At 41.0% G+C, this 10,658-nt stretch overlaps 1 protein-coding gene across 1 annotated transcript in view; it reads right to left on the bottom strand.

Moving 5' to 3' along the window:
• Nucleotides 1-10,323, bottom strand: part of nf2b (NF2, moesin-ezrin-radixin like (MERLIN) tumor suppressor b) — a 44,189-nt gene extending 33,866 nt beyond the window's left edge. The window contains exons 1-2 of the mRNA XM_048612645.1: nucleotides 10,200-10,323; nucleotides 7,166-7,291 (exon numbers count right to left, since the gene is read on the bottom strand). Of these exons, the coding sequence (XP_048468602.1) occupies nucleotides 7,166-7,291; nucleotides 10,200-10,289 (216 nt within the window). The 5' untranslated portion in view covers nucleotides 10,290-10,323. The remainder of the gene's footprint in view (nucleotides 1-7,165; nucleotides 7,292-10,199) is intronic.
• Between the last annotated feature and the right edge of the window lie 335 nt (nucleotides 10,324-10,658).

Raw genomic sequence — 10,658 nt, forward strand, 5'->3', positions numbered from 1 at the left:
GTGTTCATCCAGCTCTACAACTTGTTATCTCTTCCGGTTTTTGTGTTGACTTACTGGGTATTGGAATCATACAGAAGCAAAATTAGAAGAATTCATCAATATCTTCAATAATTACCAAAACTCAATGAAATTTAAAGCACAAAGAAAGCATTAATTTCCACAGTGTCTAAATTGGTACAAGACAGCAGGCATTAGCTAACGTTTGTGTTTTACAGCAACCGCAGTTTTTGTTTTTATAAGCTAACAAGAGTTAAGAAAAACAACTGAGACACACTTTTATGAACAAAACCACCACCCTAAACACACTTTCCATAGAATGGTATGATCACAACTAATATATTTCCATATATGCACAAAGCTAGATCATTTTAGCCAGATAATTACAGGCTGATTAGCCTGACCTCGGTTGTGTGTAAGATTTTGGAGTCCATTGTGAAAGATGAGATTTCTGAATACTTGGAAGTGCCCGGCACAAAAGGGCAAAGTCAGCATGGTTTCATCAAGGGGAGATCATGCCTGACAAATCTGTTAGAATTCTTTGAGGAGGTAATGAGCAAGTTAGACCAAGGAGAGCCAATAGATGTTATCTACCTGGACTTCCAGAAGGCCTTTGAAAAGGTGCCACACAGGAGGCTGCAGGGTAAGTAGAAGGGCCCGTGGTGTTAGAGGCAAGGTACTAGCATGGATAGAAGACTGGCTGTCTGGCAGAAAGCAGAGTGTAGGAATAAAAGGATCCTTCTCAGGATGGCAGCCGGTGACCAGTAATGTTCGACAAGGGTCAGTGTTGGGTCCACAACCTTTCACTTTATACATTGATGATCTAGGAACTGAGGGCATTCTGGCTAAGTTTGCACACGAGAAAGGTGGAGGAACGGGTAGTATTGAGGAGGCGGGGAGGCTGCACAAGAATTTAGCCAGGTTAGAAGGGTGGGCAAAGAAGTGACAGATGGAATACAACGCGGTAAAGTGTGAGGTCATGCACTTTGATAGGAAGAATAGAGGCCTAGGCTATTTTCTAAATGGGGAATAAATTTAGAAATAGGACATAGAACATAGAACAGTACAGCACAGTACAGGCCCTTCGGCCCACGATGTTGTGCTGATCTATTATCCTACTAAGATCAATCTACCCTGCATACTCTACATTTTACTATCCTCCATGTGCCTATCCAAGAGTCGTTTAAAAGTCTCTAAAGTATCTGACTCCACCATCACTGTCAGCAGCGCATTCCACACGCCCACCACTCTCTGTGTGAAGAACCTACCTCTGACATCTCCCCTATACCTTCCTCCAATCACCTTAAAATTATGCCTCCTCATAATAGTCATTTCTGCCCTGGGAAAAAGTCTCTGGCTATCCAGTCTATATATGCCTCTCATCATCTTGTAAACCTCTATCAAGTCACCTCTCATCCTTTTTTGCTTCAATGAAAAAAGCCCTAGCTCCCTCAACCTTTCCTCATAAGACCTGCCCTCCAGTCCAGGTAGCATCCTGGTAAATCTCCTCTGCACACTCTCTAAAGCTTCCACATCTTTCCTGTAATGAGGTGACCAGAACTGAACACAATATTCCAAGTGTGGTCTAACCAGAGTTTTATAGAGCTGCAGCATAACCTCGCGGTTCTTAAACTAAATTCCCCTGCCAATGAAACCCAACACACCATACGCCTTCTTTATAACGCTATCAACTTGGGTCGCAATTTTGAGGGATCTATGAACGCGGACCCCAAGGTGCCTCTGTTCCTCCACACTGCCGAGAATCCTGCCATTAACCCTGTATTCTGCATTCAAATTCGACCTTCCAAAATGAATCACTTCACGCTTTTCTGGGTTGAATTCCATCTGCCACTTCTTTGCCCAGCTCTACATCCTGTTAATGTCCCGTTGCAATCTACAACAGCCCTTCACGCTGTCCACAACTCCACCAACCTTAGTGTACAAACCTATCCTTCCACTTCCTCATCCAAGTCATTTATAAAGATCACAAAGAGCAGAGGTCCCAGAACAGATCCATGCGGCACACCAATGGTCACTGAGCTCCAGGCTGAATAGTTTCCATCTACTACCACCCTGTGTCTTCTGTTGGACAGCCAGTTTTGTATCCAGACAGCCAAATTTCCCTGAATCCCATGCCTCTTTACTTTCTGAATGAGCCTACCATGTGGAACCTTATCGACTGCCTTGCTAAAATCCATATACACCACATCTACTGCTCTAACTTAATCGAAGTGTTTTGTCACATCCTCAAAGAATTCAATAAGGCTTGTGAGGTATGACATGTCCCTCACAAAGCCATGCTGACTATTTCTAATCAAACTGTGCTTTTCCAAATAATCATAAATATTACCTCTCAGAATCCTCTCCAATAATTTGCCCACCACAGAAGTAAGACTGACTGGTCTGTAATTTCCAGGATTATCCCTATTCCCTTTCTTGACCAAGGGAATGACATTTGCCACCCTCCAATCTTCTGGCATTACTCCGTTGACAGTGAGGACGCAAAGATCATTGCCAAAGAACTAGCAATTTCTTCCCTCGCTTCCCGTAGGAACCTTGGGTATATCCCGTCTGGCCCAGGGGACTTATCTATCCTCATGTTTTTCAAAATTTCTAGCACATCCTCCTTCCTAACAACAACCTGTTCAAGCATATCTGCCTGTTTCATGCTGTCCTCACAAACTTCAAGGTCCCTCTCGCTGGTGAATACCGAAGCAAAGTATTCATTAAGGACCTCCCCTCCCTCCTCTGACTCCACACACAAGTTCCCTCCACTGTCCCTGAGTGGCCCTCCCCTCCCTCTGGCCATCCTCTTGTTCCTCACCTAAGTATAGAAAGCCTTGGGGTTTTCCTTGATCCTACCCACCAAGGTTTTCTCATACCCTCTTCAAGCTCTCCTAAGTCCATTTTTCAGTTCCTTCCTGGCTACCTTGTAGACCTCTAGAGCTCTGTCCGATCCTTGTTTCCTCAACCTTAAGTAAGCTTCCTTCTTCCTCTTGACTAGGTGTTCAACATGTCTTGGCATCCAAGGTTCCTTCACTTTACCATCCTTTCCTTGCCTTAGGAGGACAAACCTATCTAGTACCTGTAGCAACTGCTCCCTAAACAACCTCCACATTTCTATCGTGCATTTCCCTGAGAACATCTGATCCTAACTGGTGCTCCGTTGTCCTTGCCTAATAGCATTGTAATTCCACCTCCCCCAATTAAATACTTTCCCATACCGTCTGCTCCCATCCCTCTCCATGACTATAGTAAAAGTCAGACAGTTGTGATCACTATCACTGAAATGCTCCCCCACTGAGAGATCTGACACCTGACCTGGTTCGTTGCCAAGCACCAAATCCAATATGGCCTCCCCTCTAGTCGGCATATCTACATATTGAGTCAGAAATCGTTCCTGGACACACCTGACAAAATCTGCTCCATCCAAACTATTTGCACTTAGGAGGTTCCAGTCTATATTAGGGAAGTTGAAGTCGCTCATTTCAACAACCCTATTACTTCTGCACCTTTCCAAAATCTGTCTCCCAATCTGTTCCTCAGTGTCTCTGTTGCTATTGGGGGCTCTACAGAAAACTCCCAATAAAGTGACTGTTCCTTTCCTGTTTCTGACTTCCACCCATACTGACTCAGTGGAGAAATCCTCCTCCATGACCTCCCTTTCTGCAGCTGTGATACCATCCCTGATTAGCAATGCCACTCCCCCACCTCTTTTACCCTCCTCCCTATTTCTATTGAAACATCTATACCCCGGAACATCCAACAACCATTCCTGCCCCTGTGTTATCCAAGTCTCCATAATGACCACAGCATTGTAGTTCCAAGTACTGATCCATGCTCTAAGTTCGCACCCTTATTCCTGACACTTCTTGCATTTAAGTAGACACACCTCAATCCGTCGCACTGACTGCCACTCTGCCCTATTAACTGCTTATCCTTCCTCATAGACTCTCTGCTTGCTTTATCTGTCTGTACACTGGCTACTCCATCCTCTGATCTGTAGCTCCAGTTCCCATTCCCCTGCCAAACTAGTTTAAACCCTCCCGAAGAGCTCTAGCAAACCTCCCGCCCAGGATATTGGCGCCCCTCTAGTTCAGGTGCAACCCATCCCTCCTGTACAAGTCCCACCTTCCCCAGAAGGTATCCCAATGATCCACAAACCTGAAGCCCTCCCTCCTACACCAGCTCTGTAGCCATGTGTTCAACTGCGCTCTCTCTCTGTTTCTACCCTCACTAGCCCATGGTCCCGGTAGTAATCGTGAGATTACAACTCTACTCGTCCTGGCTTTCAGCTTCCATCCTAACTCCCTATAATCACTTTTCAGGTCCTCATCCCGCTTCCTAGCTATGTCATTGGTACCAATGTGTACCACGACTTCTGGCTGCTCTCCCTCCCCCTTAAGAATCCTGAAGACTTGATTGGAGACATCCCTGACCCTGGCACCCGGGAGGCAACATACCATCCGAGAGTCTCCCTCGGTACCACAGAATCTCCTGTCTGTTCCCCTAACCAGTGAATTTCCTATCACTATCGCTCTCCTATTCTCCCCCCTTCCCTTCTGGCTCTCAGTTACATCCAAATTCCTTTGCTGACAGTTTTAAAGCTGTTATCTCTCATTTGTGGCTTCCCTCTCTTCCACACACCCCACCTCCCCCATCTACAAAGTCCTTCTCCCCTAAAAATTAACAGTTTACTCCAATACTCCTTTTTAGGGTGTTCCAGCACCCTAAGAACTGCAGCCATTTAAGGAGGCAGCTCACCATCACCTTCTCCATGGCTATTAGTGATGGGTAAGAAATGCTGGCCTACACAGCAACGCCTAAAATCGGTGAACAAATTTAAAAATTTAAATCATTAATAGTGAAGTGGTGACAGTAGAAAATGACCTGGAGCAGGGTCTTCATTTGGGTTTGACATTGATATTCAATTTGGCAACATTTCCATTTCAAACAAAGAAAGCTTTTGGGAAGTTGTGCTTTGGACTACTGATGTAGTTATTGTAAATATTGTGATTAGTTAACCAGTTTTAAAAGTTATCTTAAAAGTATAACCATCTAAATTGGCAGCTTGTAACTAGGTTCTGACATGAGAAGGTAGACCTGAAACATTAACCCTAGCTTCTTCTTATTACAGATGTTCCTGTTCCTGATGAGTATTTACAACTTTTTTTTCTAGTTTTCTTACAGATTACACCCCTCACCACCATGTATTATTATTCAAGTTCATAACTTGCAATGCTTTTATCAATGGCACCTAACTAATACCATTACGGACACCAATAAGTAGGCATACAGCATATTGGCATATGGTTACAACACAAGATATTATGCATTTTGCATAAAATAACACAGGAATCTATTCAAGTCCTACAACCTCACTTTTTAGGTAATATTCATCAACCACCCTTTTGTTACATTTTCTGGCATTGTCCAAAGTTGCTATTATGAAGTTTTTAAAACAGTAAGTCATTTTTTATTCTCTTCAATAAACAGTTTAAGAATGTAAAACTGGCTTTTAGGGAATGTATTGGCCTAGTTTTATTATTGCTGAACTATTAATCCAGAGACCTAGGTAATGTTCTGGGGACCGAGGTTCAAATTTGAATTCAAGAAAAAAAGAACTGTGAAATTAAGAATCTAATGATGAGTCTAATGCATTGCTGATTGTTGTAAAAACCCATCTGCTTCACTAATGTCCTTTAGGGAAGGAATCTGTCAAGCTTACTTGGTCTGGCCTACATGTGATTCCAAACCCCACAGCAATGTGGTTGACTCTTACCTGTTCTCTGAGCAATTAGGAATGGGCAATAATGCTGGCCAAGCCAGCACCGCCCTCATCCTGTGAATGAACTAATAAAATAAAAAAAGTATATTCTATCTAAATGGTCATTTGGTAGTTAGAACTTCAGCACTGTCGAGAAAACACATTTTCAAAGCTTTTTGTCTTGCACTCATCAGGACATTTCACAAGAATACAAATTCAAGGCAAGCCAATATTTTAATTGTGAGTGCTCATCAATTGGCAAGTGGGCTCTGTTTGATAGAGGTGTTGCCATGAAGAATGCAAAATAAAGCTAACTGACAATTAACTGACAGGAATTGTTAAATTTTAAACCAGGCAGATTGACTCTGATTGAACAGGTTACTGCCCTAAGAAATGAAACTGAATGGCTATCACCTATTTTACTAAGGCACAGTGTGTATGTATGTGTTTCTGTCTGCAAAGATCAGGGCCCCGACAATTAATAAAGGTAGCTTCCAGTGCATACAAATAAGTCACAGTGCTGGCCTGATGGTCAATTCTAAACTGATTGTCAGTGTAATTCCTCACACTTTCAGGAATACCTAATAAATGTTGTCCAATTGCAAAATCACATCTAATGTTAGATACTATGTTGCTCATTTTGCAAGTAGGAACTGGTTAGATACAGTCAGTACCTTGCTTATTGTAACTGAAGGGTCATGCTGATACAATCTGCCAGTTTTTGGGAAGTACAGCCTACATCACACCTGCACGGAACTTCATTTACGACATCACTCATTGATTTTTTTTTATATAGAATCCCTACAGTGTGGAAACAGGCCCTTCGGCCCAACAAGTCCACACCAACCATCAGAGCATCTCACCCAGACCCATCCCCCCGACATGACGGACGGAATGTCTTTTTAACCTGATAGCAGCATTCTATTAGTAGCCAGGATACCTCAGATTACACCCTGGAAGGGGGCTATCTCAAAAGTTTGAGTGATAGGTGAAGGTGTTTCATGCTGCTAATATGCAGTAGCAACACAAGTAATGTTCACCAGTAACAGGATGGTGTCATCAAGTGAAAAGACATACAAGTGTTGGTTTTCCTATTGAATTGGTATTCTTGCAAAATATCTTGATGACTGCAAGGTGAAAAGCTTCGAAAAAGTGTGTCTTTCTTCAGCAATATCCTATCCAACAGTATAAAAACACTACTCACACTAAACTCAATACACTGTTAAATAAGAAAATAGTTCTTTTTCTTAAAATCAACATCAAACATTTTTTAAAAATCTGTGGATTTCATTGAAAAATTGTTCACTTGCAACTTTTAAGTTTCGAGCATTTTCAAATTTGATAAACATTTTCTTGATTTCTGTAGTTAATATTTTTTAAAACAAAAGCTTTTTAAAATACCCTTTTCTCCATTTTTAGCCAAGCATATGTATCTTTTACAATATATCGCAGGCCGAAGAACCAGGTTTCACGCAATCCAATTGTTCGACACACCAAGTCAAATAAATCCTTCCCTTTCCATTTCACCTACAAAATATAAAATAAGACAATTAAAACAAAACATTCATTTCTTAGCGGGAAGAACTAGTCCTGGACGTCACTATGTAAATAAGTGGTTAAAGCAAGTACAATTGCTCTGTAGCAAAGAGTCCTGACCACTGTGGATCTGGACTTTAATTGAGAAGGTTCCTTATTCAATCCTCATTGAGAATTAACATTTTTTGATTTCACACAAACTAACATTAAAAAAGCCTCAAATATCCTCAGTGTCCATAAGTGCAAAAAATCATGTGACAGCAGGAGAAGCTAACCATACCACCCAATAATTGAACTGATGCCTCACTCATTACCAGATATTCATTTACTAGCAAACAACAGTAATTGACAGCAAGGTGCAGGGCTGGATGAACACAGCAGGCCAAGCAGCATCATAGGAGCAGAGAGGCTGACGTTTCGGGCCTAGAAGCAGTAATTGACAGCAACTAATTTCTCTCCCAGAAAGAATAATTTTGATAAGTTTGATAAAGGCAAGATCAGTTGTGATCCTGAAGACCACACTGCTTAAAAGCCGTAATCATTAACAAAGCTGTAAGCAGTGTGAAACAATTTTACAACATGAATCTCGTTGCTTCCAGAAATGAAAGGGATAATATAGCTTGGGTGATGGGAATAGCTAACAATTTTGTAACTAGTTAAATTTTTGTTAGACACACTCATTTATTAATGTAGAAGCTTTTCCAAAAATATAACAACTCTGGTGAAATTTAAAACAGGTGACTAGAGTTCAGGTCACTATACCAGGTTTCTGTTTACACAGATCTGTAACAAAGTTGGTTCAAACTGATGTGTTACAGTATTGTAAAGAGTCAGTCAGTCAGTTGCAACTGTGTTACACAGGTTTGCCTGAAAGAAAAGTCAGAAATAACCAGGATGAAAAGAACATATATTGAGAGAATTATACTAACATTGTGTTTTGAAAAGATGTGCAAGTATTTCAACTATAAAGAGAGACTATAAAGGCTAGAGTTGCCTTTCTTGGAGTACAGAAGGCTGAGGGGAGCCCCAATTGAAATCTACAAAATTATGAAGGACATAGACCGGTTGGGTGGGAAGAAGCTTTTCCCCTTGGTAGTGGGGTCAATAACCAGGTGAACAGATTTAAGGAAAGGACAGGGGGTTTGAGGGGATTTAAAGAAAAATGTTTTAACCTGGGTATGGTGGGTATCTGGAACTCACTGTCTGAAAGGGTGATGCAGGCATGAACCATTACAATAGTTAAGTGGTATTTAGATGAACACTGTTGCATACAATGAGAAATAGGGTTCAAGTAGATTGATGCTTCATGACCGGCACAGGCACAATGGATTCTAGAATCATTGTCCTGCATTTTCAACTGTTTAAAATAGAACTATTATAGTCCAGAGATTGTCTAAAAACCTGAAAAGAATCAAATGAACTTAATTGTCTTAAGTTAGTTATTTTTGATGTTCATTTTGTACTGGTCAAATGGAAACTCTATGCACTCTTTATATTAGGTAAGGAGCACCCGTGGAATCTGTATTTAATTTTATGCTTACATTAGATTTCTACATCCATCCTTATAACAGAAACTGACCACATTAACTTGTAAAAAATCATTCTGTAAGAAATGCCTGCATTGAAGGGAGGGTATAATTACAAAGTTAATTACATTAGCATCCTCCATTATATACACAGATTTAGGCATATATTATGGTAAAAGATTAAAAAGTATTCATAGGATTTTGATTTTGAATATATTGCTAGTCAGTTCCCGTGTGATGTTACCTACAGCAAATCAAAGAATAGGGTTTACACAATAAAAGCAAAGTACTCAATGCTGGAGATCTGAAATAAAACCAAAGTGCTTAAGAAATATCACAGGTTGTTTCCAAAATGTTTACTGACTTCATCTCCTCTGGAGATCTTCCTGCCACAGCTTTCCACCAGACAGACCCCTAGCCCACACAGCCCATTTCAGACCTTATTCCAAAAGTCCACAAACTGAACAGCGCTAGCAGATCCATAATTTCAGCCTGTTCCTGCCTCACTCAATCTTGATTCCATTTTTTCCTCCTTCCACCTATATTTGTGATACTTCTGAAGCTTTATGTCAGTTCCACAATTTCTAGTTTCCTGCCCCTAGGCACCTTCTCTTCACCATGGATGTGCAATCCTTCTACATCTTCATCCAAAATCAGGAGCTCTATGTTTCTTCCTTGAAAGAAGATCTGAATAGTCCTCACCCTCATCATTCTCCTTTGCCTGGCTGAGCCTGCTCTGACATAAAACAATTTTTCCTTTAACTTTCTCGAAGACAAAGGTGTGACTATGTGCACTCACATGGGACGCAGCTATGTCTGTCTTTTTGTGGGGTGTGTGGGATATTGTTTGTTCCAGTCTTACTCGCACTGTCCAACAACAGTTCTTTCTCTGGTACATTGATGATGTCATTGTTGCTACTTCCTAATCTTGCCTAGATTTGCAAGTCAACAATTTCAGCTGTGTTTAACCCATTTCCTGCACTTTTGCCCTCATCTTTTTCCCCTCTCTCCCTGACCAATAATAAGGATTCCCTTGTCCTCATTTCCCATCCCACCAGCCTCTATATTCACAAGATCATCACTTGCCATTTCCATCACCTCCGGCAGGATGCCACAACTAAACACATCTTCCCCTCTCCGATAGCATTACACATTCCCTTCATGACATCCTGGTCGATTCCCAACATCTCTTTAGCTACAGCTCATTTCGATAGGGTCTTGCTGTAGCTATACAAAAACTGGTTATTCGATTTGCCTATGTAGCAACAGTAGCTACACTTCAAAGAATTCAGACAAACTACAGGCACAATAAAACCTGACATAAATTCAAGTTTCCTTCTTTTTACAAGATAAAAACAAACTTTCTCTCTTACCTCACAGCTAAATTCCATCTCTGCATCCATGGTGATAACCTTAACTTTGAAGGTTTTGGGTTGTTTCTTCTTTAAGCCCATGATCGACATTTTGCTTCCAATTCCTTTCAATGTCTCCCACGACTAAATCTGATAATTGAAAGCACAGCAGTAATGTCACAATAATGATGTATAACTGAATAGTCACGTACATTAAATATGTAAAGTTTAACACATTGTAAGTTGTCTTTACCGAACCCTGATTTTTCAGGCAAAATGACCTTCTTCTCTAATGCACATTTTCATACAGTGGGGTCCTTTCACAAGTCTTTTGCTAACTAAATACAAGTACATGAGTGTCCATCTCTGTTTCAATTCTTCAGTCATTCACATTTCCCCAGTATCTCTCAAACAAATACTGTAAGGTTAAAGGTCTCTGCTGCAGGAAATCTACACCTATAGACTTTCCATATACCTGAT

Source organism: Rhincodon typus, chromosome 26, assembly GCF_021869965.1.
Source record: "Rhincodon typus isolate 14 chromosome 26, sRhiTyp1.1, whole genome shotgun sequence".
Classification (NCBI taxonomy): Eukaryota; Metazoa; Chordata; class Chondrichthyes; order Orectolobiformes; family Rhincodontidae; genus Rhincodon; species Rhincodon typus.